The sequence below is a fragment of the Podarcis filfolensis genome, assembly GCF_964270895.1.
Source record: "Podarcis filfolensis genome assembly, chromosome: 15".
NCBI lineage: Eukaryota > Metazoa > Chordata > Lepidosauria > Squamata > Lacertidae > Podarcis > Podarcis filfolensis.
The window spans coordinates 3,709,361-3,734,059 of record NC_139618.1 but is presented as its reverse complement, the minus strand read 5'-3'; the positions used below and the strand labels follow the sequence as shown (position 1 = coordinate 3,734,059).

The 24,699-nt window shown below is 51.0% G+C and overlaps 3 protein-coding genes and 1 long non-coding RNA gene across 5 annotated transcripts; 2 read left to right on the top strand and 2 right to left on the bottom strand.

Annotated features, from left to right (window-relative positions):
- Positions 1 to 202: 202 nt before the first annotated feature.
- GEMIN4 (gem nuclear organelle associated protein 4) lies at positions 203 to 5,605 on the bottom strand. Its single transcript, XM_083587468.1, has 2 exons — positions 5,418 to 5,605; positions 203 to 3,530 (listed from the first exon to the last, which is right to left on the bottom strand). Exons 1-2 carry the CDS (start codon positions 5,599 to 5,601, stop codon positions 364 to 366), a joined length of 3,351 nt encoding a protein of 1,116 aa, XP_083443594.1. The 5' UTR covers positions 5,602 to 5,605; the 3' UTR covers positions 203 to 363.
- A 160-nt stretch (positions 5,606 to 5,765) lies between these two features.
- Positions 5,766 to 8,345, top strand: LOC310750203. Its single transcript, XR_014541958.1, has 2 exons — positions 5,766 to 5,899; positions 7,924 to 8,345. It is a non-coding gene; the product is annotated as an uncharacterized lncRNA (long non-coding RNA).
- A 767-nt stretch (positions 8,346 to 9,112) lies between these two features.
- Positions 9,113 to 17,742, bottom strand: GLOD4 (glyoxalase domain containing 4). 2 transcript variants are annotated; one of them, XM_083587987.1, is made up of 9 exons: positions 17,530 to 17,742; positions 16,442 to 16,491; positions 15,554 to 15,674; positions 14,496 to 14,640; positions 13,470 to 13,606; positions 12,323 to 12,409; positions 10,881 to 10,994; positions 9,429 to 9,515; positions 9,113 to 9,324 (listed from the first exon to the last, which is right to left on the bottom strand). In XM_083587987.1, exons 1-9 carry the CDS (start codon positions 17,617 to 17,619, stop codon positions 9,259 to 9,261), a joined length of 897 nt encoding a protein of 298 aa, XP_083444113.1. In that variant the 5' UTR covers positions 17,620 to 17,742; the 3' UTR covers positions 9,113 to 9,258. The 2 variants fall into 2 exon arrangements, with proteins under 2 accessions (XP_083444113.1, XP_083444114.1); XM_083587988.1 differs by lacking the exon at positions 17,530 to 17,742 and adding an exon at positions 17,209 to 17,402.
- A 157-nt stretch (positions 17,743 to 17,899) lies between these two features.
- MRM3 (mitochondrial rRNA methyltransferase 3) lies at positions 17,900 to 24,618 on the top strand. Its single transcript, XM_083587861.1, has 4 exons — positions 17,900 to 18,574; positions 20,232 to 20,476; positions 21,605 to 21,772; positions 22,761 to 24,618. Exons 1-4 carry the CDS (start codon positions 18,246 to 18,248, stop codon positions 23,315 to 23,317), a joined length of 1,299 nt encoding a protein of 432 aa, XP_083443987.1. The 5' UTR covers positions 17,900 to 18,245; the 3' UTR covers positions 23,318 to 24,618.
- The last annotated feature ends 81 nt before the right edge of the window (positions 24,619 to 24,699 follow it).

The following is a 24,699-nucleotide window of genomic DNA, read 5'->3' as shown; positions in this document are numbered from 1 at the left end:
CCAGGACTATGGAGGTAATTAAGAGTGCATCCTTCCACAATGCTTTGCTGCTGCTCGTTTTTAAGCTTTTTTGTGCTTTTACAACACACGTTTTACGCTTTCCTTGCTGTAAACCACTTGGATATGTATATTTATGTATATGGCAGCATACAACTATTCCCACAAATAAATAAATACCGATTAGCCGGTTGCGAAAACCATCAAAGTGATAAAAAGGTTTATTATAGAGGTTCCAAATCTCCCACCCTGCTCCTTTGGGGAGAGACGCCTGCAGAACGAACCATGGTCCTGAGGTTCAGAAGGCACCTTCAACTCCGTACGGACCGCGCAACCTGTTTCCCAGTTCTTGAACCGCGGCCGGCTTCACAGCTTCCGGAGCTTTTGCAGGAGCATCGTTCGTAGCTCCTTGTTGGTGACGTTCTCCGCGATGGACTCCAGGAAGTGCCTCTCGTTGGCCTTCCTCAGGGCGCTGCCGAGAGCCTCGTCGGCGTCGTAGAGCATCTCGTACTGCGAGAGGATCTCCAGGGAGAGGAGGAGGAGGGGCTCGCCCGTGCCGTCGTCCGGCAGCATGGCGGCCACGTGGAGGGCGTGGCAGAAGATCTGGATGTAGACGAAGGACAGCTCTCGCGTCACGTTACTCTTCTCCTGGGCCGGCTGCCACTGATTCCGGGCAATGCCCTTGACCGAACCCAGCAGATCGGACACGGCGAGGCAGTACAGCCGGGCCACGTGCCTCCACGCCTCCGCCGGCAGCCAGGTGGAGCCGCTGGCGCCGCAGAGGAACTGGAAGGCCCTCAGGAGAAGAACCGAGAACTGGAGATGGTAGGCAAACGGGCGGAAGTTCAGCAAGGGCAGGAACTGGACGTACTCCAATGAATACGGCACGTACAGCACTTCTTGATCTAGAAGGCTCTGAACCACGCCAACCAACCTCCGCCACTCGCTGTGGCTGCACCAAGGGAAGACCTGGACAAGGGCCACCAGGAAGCCTTTGCTGAAGAGGTTGACCTCCTCGGGGTTGTCCACGTTGACTGTGAGGAGCGCCAGCATCTCCTCCCGCAAGGCGGCAGAGACACAGCAGCACTCCATCCAGGCCAGCAGGCCGCTGCCCGCGCCGTAATTCGGGAGCGGACAGGATGTCCACTCTCCCTCTGGGAGCTTGCAGACCTCAAAGAGCGTGGCCGGGACCTCGTTCTTGAAGTGCTCCCCATAGATGCTCTTCAGGCGGAGGCCGACGGTCCAGTCCAAGGCTGCCACCTTCTTGTGCAGCCAAGCCACCGACTGTGCCCACAGCTCGGGCGACAGGGAGTCCTTCTGCGCCAAGAGGGCGTCGCAGAGCTGAGCTAGGTTGGCGGCCACCAAGTCCTTGGCTTCCAAGGAGAGGCAGTGCTGGTCTTGCGGCTCGTGCCAGTACTGGGCAAAGCCATCGAGGAGCTTGCAGAGGCAGAAGAGGAGAGGGAAAGGGTGGCAGCTGTGGAGCCAGCTGGCCTCCTCGGCGGGCAGCGGCACTTTCAGGACTTTGTTGAGGATCTGCAAGCACAGCTCGATGCAAGGGGAGCCCGCCTTGAGGAAAGGGAGGATGAGGGCCTGCGTCACCTCTGCCGGAGAGAGGAGAGGCCTTGCTGCGCTCGGCTGCAAGAGATAAACCACGAACTCCAGGAACTGCTCCTTCTCCTTGGGCGACGAGAGGCGGTCCCAGACGGCTTCTTTCAGGCACCCCAGCAGCAGGCCGACAGGTGCTTCCTCCGAGTCCAGAGTCTCCTGGAAGCTCAGAGCCGGGAAGGAACACAGGATCTCCGCCAAGAACTGGTGCGTCCCCAGATTGGCCACGGCTAAGTTGCTCATTTTCTTGATGGTGGCCTCCGGGTTGAGGACGACCAGCCGGGACACGGAAGCCACGGCCTTCTTCAAGCCTTCTCCAGAGGCGCTCTGGATGATCTGGTTGAAGGCCACGTTGAGGTCCTCCTGGAACCCCTCCGAGAAAGCCGGAGACACCTTAGAGAGGCCCCGCCTGCCCCAAGCAGCCAAAACGCCCGAAATCACTTTGTTCTTATCGGGCAAGGGGAGGTCCATGTAGCACTCCAGCAGGACCCTCGCCACCGTGGCTTGCTGCTCCTGCTTCCCGGAGGGGTCGGCAGACGCCAACGTCTCCAGCAATTTCAAGACCAGCTCTGGTTCCCGGAACAGGTCTTTGTTCCGAACGAGGCAAGCGACCCAGTCGTCTGTGAACGCCCAGCTTTTCTCCAAAGCAAAAAGGGAGCACACCTCTTGGTGCCTGTCCATCTTTTTCTCGATGACCACCATGGCCACCGATGGCAGGAGGTTGCCACTGGCGCTCTTGCCCCACAACTCAGGGCTCACTTTCTTCAAGAAGCCTGCAATGAGGTCACTGAGCGCCGACATCTCCTGCGCAGCATCTCTGTTGTGGTCTTCCTGCTTGGAGCAGTCCGCCAATGTCTTCTTGAGAGAAGCCAGGGACTCCAGGAGCCGGTAGCTCTCGTAGCAGATCTGCTGGGGGTCGTTGAGCAGCTCCTGCAGAGCAGGGGACCACTCCTCCAGCAAGGCCCGGAGGAAGCCCACATCGACGGGCAGCACTTCGCCCGGTGGCCTCACGGCGTTCAGCAAGCTGATGCTCCTCTCCGCCTCTTTCACCTGCTCACTCAGTTCCTGCTTGCTGTATCGACCATCGCAGTCGCTGCTCCAGAGTGTTACCACGGAGGAGATCTTCTCCAAATAAGCATGGACCGGCAGCGAGTCCGCCTCGCGCTGCGCCGCGAGCGACACGGACAGCACGTCTGCCAGGTTGGCGAGAGCGTGGCATTTCATCCTGGCTGGGTTGACGTTCTCCTTGATGAGCTTCAAGCCTTCGGTCAAGACTGGGAGGACGCCAGCGGCCACGGAGGAACCTAGCAAAGAAGGGGCGTCGCTCTTGAATCTCTTTGGGGGCTGCCCCACCTCGTCAGGCTCCGAGAGATACTGGTGGGATACCGAGCGGAAGAGGAGCATCAGCCTGTCCTCCTGTCCCTCCTGATGCTTCAGAATTTCCCACCAGACGTCCAAGAAGAACGAGACGTCGGCCGGGGAAGTCTCGTCGGCCACGTACCCCACAAAGGTCTCCAGCTCCTTCCGGCAGACGTGTTCTGGCAACACCAGCAGCAGCTGGGCGAACAGCCGCGGGGCGTTGATAGCCTTGAAGAGCTCAAAGAGGACAGTGTGGTTGATCTCCGGGATCATGTTGCTGGCCGAGAAGAAGACATCTTCCTTCCACCTCTGGTTGGCGGAGACAGAGGGCAACGAGAGGAGGATCTTGGACCAGAGGACCACCGCGGCTTTCCTCTTCCAGGCGCCAGGCTCGGGTGGGTACGACGAATGGGACGTGCAGATCTCTTCCAGGGCATCGATGATGGGCTTCCCCACTTGGGGCCAGTCGGACTTGGCCAACTCCGACAGCGGTTTGGGGTGGCAGATGCTGGAAGCCAACAGGAACCCCCCGTGCAACACACTCAGTTCTCCGCAGATGGTCACCGGCCCTGTTTGAGCAAAGACAGGCATACTGAGAAGGCAAAGACCTGCATTTATCCATCCAGCCCTATACGGCCCCCTCTGACTGGCAGCAGCACTCTTCGGTCCTGGGCAGAGACACATTGGAAGCTGCCTTATATAGGGTCACACCACTGGGTCCAACTAGCTCAGTACTGCCCACACTGATTGGCAGCCGCTCTCCAGGGCTACAGGGAGAGGGGAATTCCCAGCCCTATCTGGAGTTGCTGGGGAATGAACCTGGGACCTTCTACATGCCAGAAAGACGCCCTGCTGCTGAGCCCGACACCTTCCCACCTACTCCACGATCCTTTGAGCTGGAAGCGTGGAGGTTCGAACCCAAGACCCTTCTGTGACAAACACTGTTAGTCAACAGGACCCCACATGTACCTTCTCGACCGTCTTGATGTGTGGAAATGGCAGTAGTAAAAGTGCCACATAATAGTCGTTCTGCACTTGTATGGAATAGATTTTTCAGGGTGGCAGCATCCAGACTCTGGAACTCTCTGCCTCTTGATGTTAGGCAGGAGCCTTAGCTGCATTCTTTTCGCCACCTGCCAAAAACTATTTCCATTTAGGCAAGTGTTCCGGGGGGGGGGGCATACATTTGAATCCATTTTAGCTTAACAGCCAATTTTAATTATATTTTCAATTTTTAAAGAAACACTTTTTTATTTCTACCTACCTATCATTTTAATGTATATTTTTAATGTGGGGTGAGGTTATCTTTGGTAAACTCCTTACGAGATTTTGCCTACAGTTAAGTGGAAGACAAGTTTTTCCCAATAAAATAAAGAAAACAGATAACGCCATTGAGCACACCTGCCGCAGAGTGTGGCGGATTTTATTTTATTTTCAAAGGTACTAAAGGGGAAAAGGAGCATCTGAGCTCAGGCAGAGTGCCTTCTGAAAGGCAACAGGGTTGTTTTGTCTGCTTCAGAGAAGAAGAAAACTTATCAATGCTTCTGAACACGTACAGAGTTCTTCTCCCCTCTGAGGGGCACCATTGTTTCTTCAAGAAAGCAGATAGACAAGGAAAGAAGGGTGGTAACAGTAATTCTCTTAATAACCACCATCAACTACTTTGTCATCATCTAGCTGACAATCACAAAAACCCTGCAGGCAAGGCGAAGTCAGTATTATAATCAGCCAATATTCCAAGGATGGAATGACTGAGAGAGACAGTCACCTGGCTTTGCTTAAGCCTGCAGGCATGGCCAAACTTGGCCCTCCAGCTGCTTTGGGACTACAACTCCCATCATCCCTAGCTAACAGGACCAGTGGTCAGGGATGATGGGAATTGTAGTCCCAAAAATAGCTGGAGGACTGAGTTTGGCCATGCCTGGAAGGCCACTAAGTGGGCTCAGGGTTCAAACCAGAACCTTCCCTATTCATTTTGATTAATTTCATAAAACTGCTTGATTTTTTTTTTGTGTGTGTGTGTGTGTGCATATATACACACCCACACACCTCAAAACAGTTCACACACACACAAAAAAAAGAACAATAACATTGTACGGTTAAAAGCAGCTATTTAAAATATCCAGAAGAGAGTTAAAATAAACGACAAGCTTAAAGCAAACGTCCACTGACTACACTTCTGGGTGGGCTTTCTTAAAATGTTTTTCCCCCCAGGCTCTGAAAAGAGGGCAGTAGGAGGCGAGTTCAAAAGTGTGCGTGTTGCCCTCGCTAAAAGACTGATTTCTTACAAATGCGCTCCTTGGCAGGAAAAGCCGCTTAAGAAAACCCAAGTCCTACTCAGTGCAGAAGAACCCCTTGAAACGAACAGCCGCGACCAACTGGGCTCCGTTCATTCCAAAGGGGTCTACTCCGAGTAGCGGGAAGCGAGAGAGGAAGGCCAGCAGACGCCCAGCTACCTAGCTCCATGGCTTCGGGGCTGCCTCCTAGCCCGGCTCCGGCAGGCGAGGGGAAGGCGGCATGGCCGAGAGCGGGGCTCCTCCGCCGCCTGCCCGCGCCGGGATCCTCGACGGCGGCAGCGGCTCGGGCGACGGCGCCCTCCGGGGCTCCGCAGTTGGAGACGGCGGCGGCGGCGCCGTCCATTGTGCGCTCAGGGCGCACGGCACAAAGCTTTGGAGAGGGGCGCACGGGCAGGCTCGCCAAATTGCGCCACGCCGCCGCCGCCGCAGCAAAACTGTAGTCGCTTTCCAACCGCGCGGGCGCGCTGGATCCCGGCTCCTCCTCCCGGATCTCTCGGTCCCTGGGCGGATCCCTTTGCAGCCAGCGAGACGGGGCTGCGCAAGCAGAAGCGCCGTCGGAACAGCTACCTCTGTAGGCTCCTGCGGAACACTGCACGGCGCAGGGGCCGCCGAGCCATCCTGCTGCCCGCGTACACCGGCTGGTAAAAAAAGCCCCTGGATGGAGGTTGTTTTTTTGGGGGGAGGCTCTTTCTCTTCCTCCTTCCTTACTAGGAGTAGCAAGTGCCGGGGCTCCCCGATTGCAAAGCGAGAAGGGCGCCGGGCTTTGGAAATATTGGGGCAGGAGACATTCTCTTCCAGCTCTCGACGTTTCGCACCTGCCATCTTTTAAATCGCCTCCTGGGGATAGCTTGAGGGACGCGTCTCTGGGCATGTGCAGAGTGCTTTCTTGCATTTCTGTCTGCATGGTGGCACTGCAGAAGCGTTTGCAAGCAAATAAAACGCATACGGGTTATAAAACGCCCCGCTGTATTTTGGGGTGAGTGGAGATTTAATCCCAGGCTGCCCCGGTCCCGATCCGAAACTCTAAAGGAGTGCATAGCTGTCAACTTTTCCCCTTCTTTAAGGGAAATTCCCTTATTCCGAATAGGATTCCTCGCAAGAAAAGGGAAAAGTTGGCAGCTATGAAAGGAGTGGGGAGTCTCCGGATGCTGGTAGACTACAACGCCCATCATCCCTCGCTACTGGCCATTTTAGCTGGGGTTCATGGGAGCTGTAGTGGCACAGCTGGAAGGCCACAGGGTTCCCCCTCCCGTTGTTTGCCTCGTGTAGTCTAGGACCATCGGCCATGCTGGTTGGCCCGACACCATCCAGACAAGCGTATCTCTCTGTAGGCTACCAATTTCTTCGAGGCATTGCAAAAAAACAAGGCTCAACAGCTTTTCTGCCCAGATTTTCACTTTTTGAAATATGGCAACACTAGAATTACAGCTCTGGGAATCTGAAGCGAGGGGGCCTTTTACCGCTCTGGAACTCAGCCACCTTACGGGGTGCTGTGTCAGAAGATAATTATAGGCGATGCATTTTTAAATCCATGAAAGGTCCTCCTGCAATTCATCACTGCTCTGTAATATTGCTCTGAGCAAAACATACACTGTTATTGTCATTGTATTATTAGAACAACTTCATTGCAGTCTTAAACTGTCTTTAATATTGTGTTTTAATTACTGTAACCCTGGGCCGTTAGAGTGAAGGGCAGGCTTATTATTATATTATTATTAATATTCCATAGAATGTATATCCCACTTGGTTGTAGAAATCCCCAAAGTAGTTTACAAAAAGAATAAGATTACAAGTAAAATAATTAAAACATTCAAAACATTTCGCAACAAACTGAACACACATCAGCATTCCAAATATCTGGCTAGGCTTGTCTAAACAAAAATGTTTTTAGCAAGCGCCGGAAAGAGTATGGTGAAAACGCCCGCCTTGTATCAATTGTATCAGGGAGTTCCGCCTTGTATCAGGGAGTTCCGCCTTGTATCAGGGAGTTCCAAAGTGTAAGTGCTGCCACACTAACAGCTTGAGTTCTTACAAATGGCCGTTATGTGGCACCCGTCACAGGGACAGTTCTGCAGATCGAAACAGCCAAGAGGGCATATACGGTCATACCTCGGGTTGAATACGCTTCAAGTTGAGCGTGTTCGAGTTGCGCTCTGCGGCAACCCGGAAGTAATGGAGCGCTTTAACTTCCGGGTTTCGCCGCTTGCGCATGCGCACTCAAAAATGACGTCACGCGCATGCGCAGAAGCGGCGAAAAGCGACGTGTGCGCAGATGTGCCATCACTAGTTACGTTTGCTTCTGGATGCGAACGGGGCTCTGGAATGGATCCCGTTAGTACACTGTACAGTGGTACCTCGGGTTACAGACGCTTCAGGTTACAGACTCCGCTAAACCAGAAATAGTGCTTCAGGTTAAGAACTTTGCTTCAGGATGAGAACAGAAATCGTGCTCTGGCGGCAGCAGAAGGCCCCATTAGCTAAAGTGGTGCTTCAGGTTAAGAACAGTTTCAGGTTAAGAATGGGCCTCTGGAACGAATTAAGTACTTAACCCGAGGTACCGCTGTATGGGGTAAGGCGATGCTCACCTTAATACTAATTAATAATAATAAGAAGAAGAAGAACAATATTAATAGGCTCCTTTTCCTGCCCTCTGTTTGGAACACAGGGACAGTCCTTTCAAGCATGACTCGCTCCTGATTTCGAGAAAGGCCCTGTGCACAGGTCAGAAGGAAGGCGCGCTCATGACAACATGTCACAGGCTGAGCTTGAGAAAGCCACTGGCCTGGTCTCGCAAGTGAAAGGGTCCGTCTCCGTCATGGATCTGCTGCACAAGAGGGCCGCCCCCTGCCTGGCCAGCCACGACCTAAAATCCAAAGCGACAAGGGAGGCAGGGAGCGACCACCGAGACCTTTCGGAGGAGGAAGCCGCTGAGGAGGTCCACATCACCAGGGTGGAGGAGCTGGAGAAGAAGGACAGCAGATGACTGCGGAGAGGGCTGCGCGGAACCCGGCTTCCAGGTCGCTTCAGTCATCTTCCGCCCCGACGATCTCTGGCGGTTAAGGCAATAAAGCGCCCCTTGAGAAGCTCTCCAGCGTCACCTTGCGGTATTTTGTCGTTTCAAATTGGGAGAGGTGCACTGGGCTTAGTTTTGTGGTACAGCCCTGCAAGGGTTGGAGGACTGTACCGCCGTGGCAAATGCCTTGCCTGAAAAGGAGCACCAAACCTGCTCCTTAAACCTTTTCCTGACGTGCTTAAGCAGCTTAGGGAGCAGCCTTTTATAGGTCAGACACTTTCTCCATCAAGGCCACTGCTGCCTGCTCTGACTGGCAGCTGCCGCCCATCTTTCAGGCAGCTCTTTCCTCATCACCTGCCGCTAACTAATCCCTTTAACCCGGAGGTGCTGAGGATCGAATTGTGGGAGCTTCTGCATGCAAGACAGGGGCTCTGACATTTGTTTTCTGGCAACGGTCTGCTAGAATTTCTGGGTGCAGAGAATTTAGTAAAAATGTGGCACTTAAAAACATACATTTTGCAAGATAGAGTGGTACGGTCCCAACAATTTGGGGGAAGGGGGCCTGTCCTTTTAGACAGCAGGAATGCTCAGTAGGATAGACTATCTGTCTGTCTGTCTGTCTGTCTGTCTGTCTGTCTGTCTGTCTATCTATTGCTGGCTGAGTCGCACAGAAAAGTTCTCAAAGGGGTGTGTGCATTTGAAACACTGGACAGGACAGTGACATGCAGTGGCGTTTTGCTTTGGCAAATCATCACACTTTTGCAGGCTGCATCCGTAGCAGCCAAGAGGCCTCCCCCCGCTCCACGCACACACAAGAAAGGAACAGATTCAAAAGAGGAAGGAAGGAAACCATAATTAATTTAATTAAAAGAGGAGTTCCAAGCAATAGCAGCGCTACTCATCCACGTGCGCGGAAAGTATGGCCGACGGCCTCCTTTCCCAGGTCCCCATAAAAGATGCAGCCAACCAGACGATTCCCCACCCAGGCTAAGCGGAAGGCTTTGGGGTGTTACGTTTGGCAAACCATTCGTGGCTCTTGTCAGCCGCCATCGCCTGCAGGAGAGTAGAGAAAAGCCGTGAGCTGCATCGCGGAGGAGAGAAGCTGAGCCCTTGGATCACCTTTAATTTGGAATAAACGTTGAAAGGGGGAGACTCACCTCATCTAAGAGTTTCCCACCGTTTGGGTCCACCTTGGAAAGCTCTCTGAAAGCCTCGTCCCCGACGAAGCAGATTTCGTGGCCGTCCTAAAGCAGGTGGAAGAGGAGGAACAGCAAAGGGGTCACCTGAAGGGAAGCGACATTTGCCACGGCGGTCGCAGTCACTACTCAAGGGAGCTGGCAATTATTTGGGGGATATACTGTCAGTTTGCATTTCTTAGTACAGAAGGTATTGATCTGATGTGTAGAGGTCTTTCCTGTTCTGCTTAGTTCAAGAGTGTTCTGGAAGGTTTCTTTCTACGTGAAAGAAACAGGCAGGTGGTTTCTGGTGTTTGGGTTATTCTGGGAAACCAAGCACAGCTGGTTTAAACTGGTTCCTTATCCTTTCTGTCAAGGTCATGCTGACTGTAATAGTCAGGCCAGGAGGAGCCTGGGTTCTGTTTCACACTTTCTCTTTTCTCTGTTCTGGTGTGGTGTTCTGTTCTGTATGCTGTAGTGTTAATAATAATAATAATAATAATAATAATAATAATAATTGATTATTTATACCCCGCCCATCTGGCTGAGTTTCCCCAGCCACTCTGGGCGGCTCCCAATCAAGTGTTAAAAACAGAACAGCGTTAAATATTAAAAACTTTGCTGAACAGGGCTGCCTTCAGATGTCTTTTGAAGATAGGATAGCTGCTTATTTCATTGACATCTGATGAGAGGGCGTTCCACAGGGCGGGCGCCACTACCAAGAAGGCCCTCTGTCTGGTTCCCTGTAACCTCAGTTCTTGCAGGGGGGGAACCGCCAGAAGGCCCTCAGAGCTGGATCTCAGTGTCCAGGCTGAACGATGGGGGTGGAGACGCTCCTTCAGGTATACTGAACCGAGGCCATTAAGGTTTAGTCTGATTATAAGTTATTGTTAAGTTTAAGGTAAATCTGCTGTAACTGCATTTCTTATGGCCTGTGTCAATCCTGAATGTATTGGATTTGTGACCATTGTGCTCTTTTGCCTTCAGCAGCAGTAAAGCTCTGCTGGATGAAATTGCCTGTGGTTTATTTTTTGGGAACTCTGTGATGTGTTAAAATTTTCCCTCCGCATGCACTACATATACAGGAACCCATAGAGATGGTAGGAGTCGGAAGTCCTACATTTGAAGGTCTACAGTTTTGTCAGTCGTTGCTCCAAGAAGAGGAATTCTCCTCTCTCAGGAAAGACTCCCTCTGCTAAACAGAGGCATTCCTTCATCACTTGCACACAAGTAGGGAATGCTGCTTCGTGGGATCAAGGATAGGGGACCCTGTGGCCCTCCAGATGCTGATGGACTACATCTCCCATCGCCCATGACCACTGGCCTTGCTGCAACTGGGGCTGATAGGAGTTGGAGTCTAACGACACCTGGCCACAGAGCCCTCGTTCCTGACCTACATTGGAGGCCCAAAAGCTGTTTTGAGGCTGCACTCACGGGGTCCGCCAGGATGACCACCTGAACCGTCGCTTTCCCAGGCGTGTCCAGGCTCACGAGGGGGGTCAAGATCTTCTGGCCTTCCTTCTTCATCAAGGCTTCGATGCCGGGCAACTTGGAGGACAAACAAAACGGGGGAAGGGAAAATCAGCAGAGTGCGAATGTGTCCGTTTTGAGCGAGGGAAGAGAAGAGGAAGCCCATTTCTCTTTTGGAAAATCTTTTGAGCACCTTTAATGAAATAAATCTGTAACTTGGATGCCAAATAGTTTCTGAAGAATCCCTTTCAGTTGTGTTTAAGGTCCAGTGGTTGGAGTGCCAAACTGGGAGATCAGGGTCCAAATCCTCACTTGGCCACAAAGCTCCTTGGGACAGTCCCTGTCTCTCAACCTAACCTACCTGGCAGGGTTATTGTGGGGGATAAAACAGGGAGGAGTAGTATGGATGCCACCTTGTGCTCCTTGGAGGAAAGTTGGGATCCAAATGTCATCAAATAAATAAATAAGCCAAATGAATCCATTTACAGTATTCAATAACTAGCTGAATTAAGACTGTAAGAAGAGATTTAAATAAACATACACATTATTAGTATTAGAAAATGTGTAGAAGATAGAGAATATGGTGTATTCATTGTTATTTTTATGTTTGATGTTATTGTATAAATATGTTATTCGTAGTTTTTTCTTTTAGGAGGTAGCAAAGTGGGTGAAAGGAGAAACAAATCAGAAGTTGGGGGAAGCCCAGGAGGGGAGGGAGGGAGGAACGCATAGTAAATGTTATGAATATGAGATGTATAGAATGAATGAAAAAGGGAAATGAATAAAAAAAAAAGACTGTAAGAAGAAGGGGCAGCGGCCCCTCTAGCCCAGCAACCTGTTCTTACAGTGGCCCCCCAGAGGCCCCTCTGGGGATTCTGTGGGGAAACTCTCTCTTCTTGTGGCTTCCAGGAACTGGCATTCAGAAGCATTGGGAGACAGAGCACAGTCACTGTGACTAGTAAACAATGGCAGTCTTTTCCTCCATGAAATTGCCCAATCCTCTTTTGAAGCCATACCTGCCACTGCAAGAGTGAGCACCACAGCTTCACTAGGTGCTGCGTGAAGAAGGACTTTAATGAACAGATAGGTAGCCATTCATCATTTTTATTTATGAACAGGTGTCGCATGCTTTTGATATTTCCCCACTAAGCATTTATTTCAAGCTAAAGTTGCCTTTGTCTTGTTGGGAATATTAGGAACATGAGAAGCTGCCTGACACCAAGTCCAGGCCACTGGGCCTACCTCAGTGTTCTCTACTCTGACTGGCAGGGGCTCTGCAAGATTTCGTGCAGGAGTCCCTCCCAGCCCGACCTGGAGATGCCGCCAGGAACCGAACCCAGGACCTTCCATCTATCACTTGAGTGGCAGCCCCTTCCTGACAAACCTTGTAAGCAATCCCCACTGACCTCTTCCTTGGGGCAGGAGAAGGCGATCCTCCCAAAGGCTGCCCCGTGGTCCACGGCTTGGCCGATGCCCTGCAACTCCAGCTTACACTGGAAGAGAGAAATAAAAGGAAAGGAAATCAGGCCACTGGGTTTGCAATGTAGACTGGTGCCTCAGCAGCAGCAGCAGCAGAAGTGGGGCTTGCGAAGAGAGCAGTGACATCCATGCCATCCATTTAAAGCACATGACTTCCCCGATGGAATCCTGGGAACTGTATAGTTTGTTAACAGCGCTGGATAAGGTAAAGGGACCCCTGACCATTAGGTCCAGCCACAGACAACTCTGGGGTTGCAGCACTCATCTCGCTTTATTGGCCGAGGGAGCTGGCGTACAGCTTCCGGGTCATGTGGCCAGCAGGACTAAGCCGCTTCTGGCGAACCAGAGCAGCGCATGGAAACACCGTTTACCTTCACGCCAGGGTGGTACCTATTTATCTACTTGCACTTTGACATGCTTTCTAACTGCTAGGTTGGCAGGAGCAGGGACCGAGCAACGGGAGCTCACCCTGTCGCAGGGATTCGAACCGCCTACCTTCCGATCGGCAAGCCCTAGGCTCAGTGCTTTAGACCACAGCGCCTGGTACACGGTGCTGGGTAGAAAGGAAGGAAAGGGAAAGGGACCCCTGACCATTAGGTCCAGTCGTGGCCGACTCTGGGGTTGCGGTGCTCATCTCGCTTTATTGGCCGAGGGAGCCGGCATACAGCATGACCAAGCCACTTTTGGCGAACCAGAGCAGCGCACGGAAATGCCGTTTACCTTCCCGCCAGAGCGGTACCTATTTATCTACTTGCACTTTGAGGTGCTTTCGAACTGCTAGGTTGGCAGGAGCAGGGACTGAGCAACGGGAGCTCACCCCATCGTGGGGATTCGAACTGCCGACCTTGTGATCAGCAAGTCCTAGGCTCTGTGGTTTAACCCACAGCGCCACCCACGTCCCTTCAAAAGGGAAAGGGACCCCTGACCATTAGGTCCAGTCGTGACATGCTGGGTACTGAGAGCCATAGACGCCCACCCACTGCAGAAGCTGGAATGGCGGCCCTGTCTCTGCCACACGTACCTAGAAGATGCCCTGAGGATCCCCTCAGCTGCCTGGTGCACCTTCAGCCTCACCTGGTTATCTCCATAGCCGAGCAGAGCCTTCTGCTTGTCTTCGTCCTTCTCGTACAGCTTCATGCCCAGGAACTTGGACCAGTAGTCCACAGATTTCTGCAGGCTGGACACAGCCAAAGTAACCTTCAGCACAGGATCTGGAAGAACGGAAGAGCTTCAGGAATGGGTGGGCTTTAGGTACCGGATTGAGGATTGCAAGAAATTCCAGACTGGTGGCTGGTAGTTCTTCTCCCCAACTTTATTGTTATTCTTTATAAAAACTGGTTATATACAGGCAACGCCTCTCACCCACCCGCATTTACGCAGGGGTTACATTCTGGGCACCGCACGCGTCAGTGAGACTGCGTATATTTGAAACACATTTTTAAAAGCCCGCAAACACCCTATTCCAACCCAGTTCCACCCCTACCCAGCCGCGTTCTGCTTCTTTTTGTGACATTTTTAGGTCACTTCCAGGGGTTTGGCATGATGAGCGTATGCACAGTCGCACACATATTGAACACGCGTCAACTGGGGGTTGCCTGTACTGCTGATTCATTATTTTAAAAAATCTGAGCAGTTTGCAGCAATTGAACATAAAAACAATACGATGGAAGCCATATCAAATACCGTATTTTTGCTCTATAAGACTCACCTTTTCCCTCCGAAAAAGTAAGGGGAAATATGTGTGCGTCTTATGGAGCGAATGCAGGCTGCGCAGCTATCCCAGAAGCCAGAACAACCAGAGGGGTTGCTGCTTTCACTGCGCAGCGATCCCTCTTGCTGTTCTGGCTTCTGAGATTCAGAATATTTTTTTTCTTGTTTTCCTCCTCCAAAAACTAGGTGCGTCTTGTGGTCTGGTGCGTTTTATAGAGCGAAAAATACGGTAATTAAAATCAGAAATCAGTTAGCAATTGTCGAAAGAGGCATTCTTAACTGCCTGCATAAGCTTGAAGGAAAAGAATTTTTTTCAGAAGGCTGAATCCCCATGGGCAGATGAATCCACTGTCATCCTAACTAGAGTATCATATGGCACCCCCTCTTTACCTTCCTTTGATGACGTTTTGTCTTCCAGGCAGAACTTGTAGCCTCCTGGGGCTTCTGTTTCGTAGACGCCTGCTGAGGTCTCTTTGAGCGGCCACTGCAGCTTTTTGGCATTGCTCACAGCCTGGCTGGACACAATAGTCATCCCCTGGCATGACAAGAAGAAGAAGAAGAAAATAGCCCCAGAATCACAGCCCTGGATGACCTGGGGCCAATTGCTCTTTCTCAGCCTAACCTGCCTCACAGGGTTGTGTTTGCAATTAAATGGCAAGGGGGGGGGGGGAACATGCTTACCGCCTTGAGCTCCTTGGAGTAAAAGCGGGATATAAATGTAGGAGTTGTAGCAGTATAAAAAAATAACACCCGCCTGCCACATTTGACCCCCTGAAGTTTCTGAACCTGCCCAAGCTGTTGGATAGGCTTCAGAGGTCTCGCTTTCTGTTGACAAGACCATCTTTCTTTTACAATTTTTATGTTTCATAGAACTTATAAACTGCTTGATTGTAAAAGAAAAACCCTCAAAGCACTTAACAGAAAGAATAAAATCATCAATAAGAAAAATTAACAATAATTTAAGACTTTCCAAAAGTTAAAATAAAAATTCACTAAGAACAGATTAAAACCGTCCTGGAATTTTTTGATGGAGGGCACTGAGCAAGATTTTGCTTAACTGCAGCTCCCATCCTCTGTGCCCATTGGACATGCTTGCTGGTGCTGATGGGAGTTGTAGTTTAGCAGAATCAGGAGGGCGAAAGGTTTCCTAACCCCTGCAGTACACCTAACCCTACCACAATCGAAGACTCCAAGCCTCAGAACACACAGTCCACGAAAGCTCACTGATCTAGTCCTTTTGCAATGCAAACTCTAAAGTCCCCCAACAGCAACTGCAGAGCTTTTTACCTTTTCTAGAATGAGAAATGTGGCCCACCGAACTCCCAGGGCCTAGTCAGTGCTTTGTTCAATTCACCTGTTCTTTTGAGCAGAAACTAAGCCTTAGCGATCCCAGAACCAACGTACTTTGCAAACCTTCTCACTTATCAACCAAATGAAGCGGTGCCTACCAGGAAATCGTTGCCGAGGCGGTAATCTCCGATTCCGTAATTGTAGGTTAGCTCCGCGACGAAGTGATTGTCTTCGGGACCGTAGCCCACCATCGTTTTACTCCACTTGCCGTCATAGGGGCTAGAAACACAGCTGCCTTTTATTTGTATTGCAATAAATTAGGAGGAAAAAAGCCTACATCTTCCTCTCCTCTGGGGTTCTTCAGATCACTCAGATGCCAATGTAATGGCAGAGAACATGCCTTGCATGAGAAGGTCCCAAGTCCGGCATCTCTGGATAGGGTTGAGCGAGACTCTTTCCTGAAACTCTGGAAAGCCACTGCCAGTCAGAGAGGGCAATCAAGGGCTTGATTGATGGGCAGACATACCAGGTCAGATTGGCAGCTTTTTTCTATTCTGATTAGTTTCCCATCTACCTTCCCAGTCTTCTACTCTCATCAATGGTTCACAACTCCTTTCCACCCAACGCTGCACTCATTTGAAGGGCAGCATTCTATCCAGACACTGGCACTATACACAGGTAGAATTGTTGCGCCCGTCCCATGATGTCACAGAAGGTCAGCCAATGGGAAGTGAGGGAGCATTTATATCGCAGGCACTATTGGCAGAAGAAGCTTGCGTTGTCAGGCAGCGGCACCTGCCTCAGAGCTCTCCACCCCTTTGGGGCTACCGCCTCCGAACATTCAAGAGCAGGCCTAGGCAAACTCAGCCCTCCAGATGTTTTGGTACTACAACTCCCATCATCCCTGACCACTGGTCCTGTTAGCTAGGGATGATGGGAGTTGTAGTCCGAAAACATCTGGAGGGCCGAGTTTGCCTATGCCTGCTCAAGAGTGTCGAGGGAAACGTCCCCTTTGATGAGAAACAACGAAAATGAAGACGACGTACCCGTTACAAGTGGCCTTGCAGCCTTCTTCAAATTCTTCATGCCTTAGAACCTGTTTGTTTAAAAAAAAATAACGTTCAGGCACAAACAAGAAGGCTTTTGACACTTTTGACGTGCATGGTTTGGGGACACTTTATTTTTAAAATTGTTTTTAATATTGCATTTTAACACAAGGCGCCCGCCCCGTGGAACGCCCTCCCTTCAGATGTCATGGAAATAAGCAGCTATCTTATCTTTTAAAAGACATCTGAAGGCAGGCCTGTTTAGGGAAGTTTTTAATACTTGATGCTGTATTGCTTTTAACACTCAATTGGGAGTCGCCCAGAGTGGCTGGGGAAACTCAGCCAGAGGGGCGGGGTATAAATAAATAAATTGTTGTTGTTGTTGTTGTTGTTGTTATTCCAAAGTGATCTTATTTTTTTTTAAAAAAAGATATTTATTGAAGTTTTACAAAAACATAAATTTAAAAAGGTCATATAAAAAGAAAGAAATACAAAAAAAAACATAGAAAAGTACATAAAATAGAAAAAAGAAGAATAAAAACAAATCCATTTTTTGTAACCCTAACTCATTATCTTATTTCCTTGGCCTCCTCACACCTCCCCTTTTTGTATCCCCATTTAAATAATCAAATCAGCAAATCCTTACCCTCTTTCGTTTATCTTAACTCTGTATCTTAACATATTATAACTCTATATTTTCATCTATTCCAAAGTGATCTTAAACGCAACATGTGACTCTATCTATATAGATATACAGAGACACACGCAGATTTTTTCCTGAAGTTTGTTACTTATATAAAATCAATGCATTCCTGAAAAACTAAGTGCGCCCCTCTGCGGCGTAATCAGGAGCGGCAAACGTTCACGAAAGCAAACGCCGCATCTGCAGGAAAGATTGGGCCAAAGAGGCCGCCGTAATTAACTATCCGCTCTAGGGGAAGACGCTCAAAAACCAAACCAACTCGTTCCCGCGTGGCTTGGGACCCTGGGGCACCCGTAGTCGTGACGTCACCCCTGCCTCAAAAAGCCCTCCCCCCAAACAGCCAAGGCCGCTTCCTAAGCGCCCACCGCCTCGCGCCCCCACTTACGCGCATGCCCAGTACATCCCGGTAGAAGCGCGCGGTCTCGGCTCGGTCGCCCACTTTGAACACGAAATGCAGCGCCCGCCGAGCCTTCATATTGAGGGGTTTTGTCTTTCTTCCCAAACTCCACCTCACGGGCAAACCCGCCCACACAGAAGTGATTCGCGAGCAAGCGCGGTCGCCTGATTCAGGGGGTGGGGTTGGTTTTGTATTTATCCTCTCCCCTTTCTGGCGCGTGGGAATGACGTCACGACACGCCGCCTAAACCTGAGGCAACTTTTAAAATGAATTTTAGAAGCCTTCAAAAAGAAGTTTTATCTTTTTCAAGAGCGCTGTCGCCTCAAATCAGACAGCGCTCTTGAAAACGATAAAACTTCTTTTTGAAGGCTTCTATAATTCATGTTTTTCCACGAACGTTGAGTGGTGTGTCTAAAACTTTATATATCTATGGTGAACACCATGTCGGGTGCATCTTAAAAGTGTGAGCCTGGAAACCGCAACAATGACTCTACTATGCCATATCTCTACAAGGGACTCTCAGCCAATGGCCGCTTCCGAATGTCTCGCGGAACTTGCGAACAAACGTTTTTACGCCCCTCTTCCATCTCTATGGCTTTTTAGGGCCGGTATGTAAAAAAAGGACGCTGTTGCCATTAGTAACGGATATCTCGCGATAGTCGGAGAAGGAGAAATCCCGCTCGACGCCCGCGCCAGGAACCAATATGGCGGCCTTCATGAGGGGAGCGCGAGCCCCCTTCTTGCTCCTCAGGCCGGCCTTGGGCAGCGCGGCCGGGCGGCGAGGGGTCCGCGCGCTGAAGAGGAGCCCGGTCCGCGTGCTGCCCTCCGTCGCGGAGACGCGGGAGGAGCAGCGACGGGTCGTCCCCAGCCCTCCTCAGGCCAAGGCCGGACCTTCGAAGAAGCCTCCAGACCAGGCCGGCTGGGAGAGCAAGGTCCCAAAGGCAGCGGCCGCGAAGGAGGAGAAGAAGGTGCCGGAACGCAAAGAAGCGGAACTTTGCTTCGAGAGGGCGCAATCCGGAGACAAGAGACTTAGGCAAGGCTACGCGTGCGCGCAAGGCATCCTGGGGGTTGTTGTTGGGCACGGGCGGAGGCCGGGAAGCGACGAATGGGAAAGGGACTACAACTCCCAAGAGCCACCAGGGCAGGCGAAAAAGGCCGCGCGCAAGGGCCTCTGGGAGTTGCAGTTCTGGGTGGATGGGAGACAGAAGGATGGAAATGTTTGTTGTATTTAAACCCCACCTTTCCTCCAAGGAGCAGGGTTCTTTCCCCATTTTATTCCCACACGAACCCTGTGAGGTTGATTGGGCTGAGAGAGCATGACTGCTTCACGGCTGGGAGGATTTGAACTCTGGTCTGCCAGTGCCTTCTAATTCAACACTCCAGCCGCTGCACCACACTGGTTTCCTATAATAATATTAAAAATTAATAAGAAGCGACTTTAAACTACTTGGAAAAAAGTGCCAGCTGTATATTAAAAGATAAGGCAGTCTTCTCTGTCTGCTGATTCGCAGTCGAGTATTTGCAGGGTGAAAGGAAAAACAGAAGGGAAGGGTGTTGTGGTTGTTGTCATTTAGTCTTTTAGTCGTGTCTGACTCTTCGTGACCCCCTGGACCAGAGCACGCCAGGCACTCCTGTCTTCCACTGCCTCCCGCAGTTTGGTCAAACTCATGTTCGTAGCTTCGAGAACACTGTCCAACCATCTCATCCTCTGTCGTCCCCTTCTCCTTGTGTCGTCCCCTTCTCTTTCCCAACATCAGGGTCTTTTCCAGGGAGTCTTCTCTTCTCATGAGGTGGCCAAAGTATTGGAGCCTCAGCTTCAGGATCTGTGCTTCCAGTGAGCACTCAGGGCTGATTTCCTTCAGAATGGAGAGGTTTGATCTTGCAGTCCATGGGACTCTCAAGAGTCTCCTCCAGCACCATAATTCAAAAGCATCAATTCTTTGGCGATCAGCCTTCTTTATGGTCCAGCTCTCACTTCCATACATCCCATGGAAGTGAGAGCTGGACCATAAAGAAGGCTGATCGCCAAAGAATTGATGCTTTTGAATTATGGTGCGGCAGGAGAAGGGAAGGGTAGAGGAAACAAATGAGCTGGGTTATTCGCCCCCTTGCAATGATGCTCTCTGGCAAGCAAGGCAGTGCAACTTCCCAATGTCCCTAAGTCCACGTGGCTTTCATTTAGTCAGTCTTCCATGTGGCTCTGGAAGCAGGGTAAGGTTTCCTTCCCTCCCTCACCATAGATACACATTCTCTCTAGTTTTTTTTTTGGCAGAAAAAGGCTGCAGAAGGATGTGATGGAGATTGGATGGGTTCATACAGAAAGCTGCCTTATAGCAAGACAGAGCAACCCATCCATCTAGCTCAGAATTGTCTGCACTGCCCAGCAGTGGCTTTCCACGACTTCAGGAAGGCAACATTCCCAGGAGATGCCAGGGATTGAACCTGGAGCCTTGTGAATGAAACGCTGAGGCTGTACAGTGGAGCTACAACCATTCTCCTGGTATTGGAGGGCTTGTTATAAATGGAAACAGTTGTGCACATTTGGGATTTGTTTCTGTTGGAAGAACCACCTCTGGTTGAGCAGGCCGATGTGCTCTATCGCTTTTGGTGGTTGTCATTTTTGGGGGCTACAGATAACATTTGTCAACCAGCCTGGGGAAGAGGGGCTTGACGGATCTGTTTCTCTGCAGCAAAGTGGTGACGCTTGCCAAGTCCAGGTCGTTTCGCGAGAGACACGGGAAGATCCTGCTGGAGGGCAGGCGACTCATCACCGACGCGCTGGCAGCTGGCGCCGTTCCCCAGACACTCTTCTTCAGCACCATAGAGCATTTGAAGGAGCTGCCAGTGGACAAGCTGAAAGGCGCCAGCCTTGTTAAGGTGAAGTTTGAAGACCTCAAGACCTGGTCTGATGTCATCACATCTCAGGGTGTGATTGGTAAGTTCATCAGGAACTGCCTTATACATAGGCAGGCCATTGGTCCCTCTGAGCTCAGTAACATCCACACTGGCTGGCAGCAGCTCTGCAGGGTCTCAGACAAGAGGATATTCCCAGCCCAAGCTGGAAGTGCTGGAAATTGAACCAGGGCGAGGCTGATACTTTGAGTCACAGCTCTTTTCCTGAAATTAAAACAAGATTCTAGTCCTTATGAGGGGCTGGTTTAAAGAGGAACATGGGAAGCTGCCTTATACTGAGTCAGACCGTATTGACCCATCTAGCTCAGTAGTGTCTACACTGACTGGAAGTGGCACTCCAGAATTTCAGGCACTCATGGGGTGTGTGAAGCAGGGCCAGTAGGGGGTGTGGCCTGGGGAGAGGTTTGGGGAGAGTCTTGAGGGGCCCATTTGAGGCTACGGGTCTGAGGAGCCTCCATCCTTGTTCTTGACTACTGTAATTCGCTCTACGTGGGGCTGCCCTTGAAGCTGTCCCAGAAACTCCAGCGGGTGCAGAATGCTGCAGTGAGGCTCCTCACGGGGTCTCTGCCATGGGAGCATATTCACCCAGTGCTTTTCCAGCTGCGCTGGCTCCCGGTGGAGTACAGGGTCAGATTTAAGGTGCTGGTTTTGACCTTTAAAGCCCTTCCGGCCTAGGAACCTCGTACCTACGGGACCGCCTCTCCCGGTATGCCCCACGGAGGACCTTAAGGTCCATAAATAGCAACACCCTAGTGGTCCCGGGCCCTAAAAAAGTTAGGCTTTTCAACTCCGGCTCCGGCCTGGTGGAACGCTCTGCCTCATGAGACCAGGGCCCTGCAGGATCTGATTTCTTTCTGCAGGGCCTGTAAGACAGAGTTGTTCTGCCTGGCCTTTGGCTTGTAGCCAATTTGATTCCCTCCCCCTCTTTCTTTTTTCTTTTCCTTTCTCCTCCTGCGATGAGGCTACATTTTAATATTTTAATGTTTCAATATTTTAATGTTGTATTTTAATGTTGTTTTTAAGTTGTATTCATTCAACTTGTTTTTATTATTGCTTGTTAGCCGCTCTGAGCCCGGCCTTGGCTGGGGAGGGCGGGGTATAAATAAAAATTATTATTAAAGGAATCCTCCCTGACTGCTTTCCCCCCCAGGAATCTTCTCCAGACCAGACCACGCCAAAATGGCGTACCCGGAAGTCCAGCGAGAACATGCGCTGCCCCTCTCTCTGATCTGCGACAACATCCGCGACCCAGGGAACATGGGCACCCTCCTGAGATCAGCAGCTGGAGCAGGTTGCAGCAGGGTGCTGCTTCTAAAAGGTGGGGAGCGTCACTCTATGGATAGATCAGAGCTGGGTTCCAATTCCGCTTCTGCTCCTTGGGCAGGACCTGTTTGCGGTCTTCCCAGAGGCCAGCTGGTTGGTCCCACAAGAGGCAGTGACTGACACCAACCTGGACAGCTTTAAGAGAGAGTGAGGCAGAAACTGCAACATGCCTTTGAATAATAGTTGCTGGAAATTGCAGACAGGGAGAGGGGTCAGAAATAATACCTGTCCCTGCTCTCTCTGCATTCTGTGGCCTGATGGGAATTAATGTCCCAGACTTGAAGGCATCAGGCTGAGAAAGGTTTATATAGAATAGAACCTGATGGGCTTGCGGCGGTTTGGCTCCAAGGAGATAAGACTGATGGGTAACGGAGTTTTCTTAATCAAGAAGCCTGTTGCCATTAACCCTTTAACAAAGCAGCTTTTGTTATGACACATTTCCAAACCTATGGCTGTAAGATATGGAGGGCATCTCCAAAGCTGACCTGACTCATGGACTTGGTAAGGCTTCAGATATGCAAAAGGGGCAGGCTTTGCTTCTGGAAAGCTTCCTCCTTTAATCTTTTAAAGAGATCTGTGGAATTGGGATTGCGACTGCTTTCATCAAATGAGAATCCCTCCCTCCCCAAAGGACGTTTACTTTTCTATCTATATTTTTGAAGCATTTGTTAAATTAAAAAACAACAAGACATGCCTTTAGAAACACCGTTTACCTTCCCGCCAGAGCAGTACCTATTTATCTACTTGCACTTTGATGTGCTTTCGAACTGCTAGGTTGGCAGGAGCAGGGACCGAGCAACAGGAGCTCACCCTGTCGCAGGGATTCGAACCGCCGACCTTCTGATCGGCAAGTCCTAGGCTCTGTGGTTTAACCCACAGCGCCACCCGCGTCCCACCCCTTTTGTCCTAGCAGTGTGTCATTCTCCACAAGACTGCTCCAGACTCTTCTAACATTTCTCCTTTTCCCTCTCCCCGCACTGCAGGCTGCGTCGACGCCTGGGAGCCCAAAGTCCTCCGGGCAGGGATGGGAGCTCACTTCCGCCTCTCCATCCTTTCCGACCTGGACTGGGGGGTCCTGCCAAGCTACCTCCTCCCCGACAGCTGTGTGCACGTGGCCGACTGCTCCCAGGCACAGGCCACACCGGCAGTGGCAGAGAACGCCGCCAGCCATGGCTGGGTCTCCCGGCCCTACAACCTGAAGGCGAAGCCGGCTCTGCAGGGTTGGGACCGTGATTTGGACGGCAGCGAAGACGAGAGGCAAGAACCGGGCCGGCTGGAAGTCCAGCCTTACTCCGAGCCCTGGATGGAGGGTCCCGCAACGGCGGTGGTGATCGGTGGGGAGACCCATGGCGTGAGCACGGAAGCCAGGCAGCTGGCCCAGAGCACGGGGGGGAAGCGGCTGGTCATCCCGGTGGTCCCTGGCGTGGACAGCTTGAACTGTGCCATGGCTGCCAGCATCCTTCTCTTCGAAGGAAAGCGGCAGATGAAGCTGTCAGAGGCGGGGAGAAACCCCATCTCCGGGATCCGGCAGAACTGTTGAGGAAGAGATGCCGGAGTCTTGCCTGTGGGGGTGTTCAGAGAAACAAACATTGCCCTTTGGTTTTGGCCCCTCCATCTTGGAGAGGCCCTTCTCTCTGACTTGGTGGGACCGCACTCTCAGTGCAGCCCTGTTGCCGAAGACAACGGAAGTGAACAGGAAGGGAGGGGGCAAGTGTCTCTTAAGAGACTGTCGTTTACAAAAGGCTGTTTGCCATGAATGGCTCTCCGGGGGAGGCAGGTGTGATTGCAAGAAAGCCCAGCAGAAACATTCAACCCCATTTTTTACACTTTTTCTGCTTCAGTCGGTTGTTTTCCCACATTGCGTCACTGGGGCTTATGGGGGCATACGTACGTGGAGTGCCTGTGCATTTGAATTCCTTCCACCCCTGGTGGGAAAACACAAAAAACACAGGTCCCTGCATCTAGAAAACCAGCACTTCAGGGGGACATGTTTGGATCTTTCCTTGAGGTTCTAGCTAACTCCATGCAGGGATACTTTGATAGGAGAAACAACAGCAGCTATAGAGGGACATTCCAGCATAGGACCCTGCCCCAAGTGCACATACCTGGCTGGCTAAAGGGGTACAATCCAGACTCTCAGATCTTGCATGCGTTTTGAATTCTGAAACTCAGAGATAACAAAGAAAGCTTTGCCTTGGGCCTGGAGGCCCTCACCCTGTGAAGCTGGCACAAAATCAATGTAGCCAAGCGCCCCAGGGCTGTGGCATCTGCCAGCGTGTACTTTTTAAAAAGTCAGCTTCATCCCCACCCCATCTTTTTCCCCCTCCTCCCTTTTCTGGCAGCGACGGTGCATTGCTGGGTCCGTGACTCAGCCTCTGGCACAGCTTCTAGGGTGACCTCACCAGGTCCTCTCTGATCCCTTGCCAAGGGCACGGCGCAGCTTGTCGCCTCTGGCGGGCGACCTCAAGCTGCCACAGGCTCCCTTGCTGTAGTCCCTCCTCACAATGCAATGTGTTTGTTCAGGCCTTTTTCCGGTTGGTGTCTCCTTCTCCTGCTGAGTGACCCTTCCTGGCTGAGCCTGTAAACTCCTGATTTTTTGGGGGGGAATCTCCATCTACTTCCTTCCTAGCCCTCCCAATCTCCTCTTTTGTCCAAATCAGATGTTCAGGTTTCTTACCCAGATAGCGTTTTAGTGCATTAAGCCAATAGGTTAAAAGATAAATCTGCTAAACGGTCATCCTGGTTAAATATCAAGCTTTTAAATCTCTTTCTGCTGGGAAAAGAGATCTTCCCATTGTTTATGTGGAGTTGTACAGAATAAATTCTGGATTTGCTCCCCTCTTTGTTGAGTGTATTTCTAATAAGCCACTGAGGCTTCTTCTCATTTCAGATTGCCAGCAAGGTTTAAACATTCTGTAAAAG

Excerpts from the sequence above, each read along its gene's own strand:
- GLOD4 (XM_083587987.1), bottom strand. The coding sequence starts at position 17,619 with ATGAAGGCTCGGCGGGCGCTGCATTTCGTGTTCAAAGTGGGCGACCGA. Across the intron at positions 16,492-17,529 it reads GGGATGTACTGGGCATGCGC|GTTCTAAGGCATGAAGAATT; the intron begins GTAAGTGGGGGC and ends TTAAACAAACAG. Across the intron at positions 10,995-12,322 it reads TCTCCTGCCCCAAGGAAGAG|TTGCCCGGCATCGAAGCCTT; the intron begins GTCAGTGGGGAT and ends TTGTCCTCCAAG.
- MRM3 (XM_083587861.1), top strand. The coding sequence starts at position 18,246 with ATGGCGGCCTTCATGAGGGGAGCGCGAGCCCCCTTCTTGCTCCTCAGG. Across the intron at positions 20,477-21,604 it reads CACATCTCAGGGTGTGATTG|GAATCTTCTCCAGACCAGAC; the intron begins GTAAGTTCATCA and ends TTTCCCCCCCAG. Across the intron at positions 21,773-22,760 it reads CAGGGTGCTGCTTCTAAAAG|GCTGCGTCGACGCCTGGGAG; the intron begins GTGGGGAGCGTC and ends CCCGCACTGCAG.
- GEMIN4 (XM_083587468.1), bottom strand. The coding sequence starts at position 5,601 with ATGGACGGCGCCGCCGCCGCCGTCTCCAACTGCGGAGCCCCGGAGGGC. Across the intron at positions 3,531-5,417 it reads CCCCGAAGCCATGGAGCTAG|GGCCGGTGACCATCTGCGGA; the intron begins GTAGCTGGGCGT and ends TTGCTCAAACAG.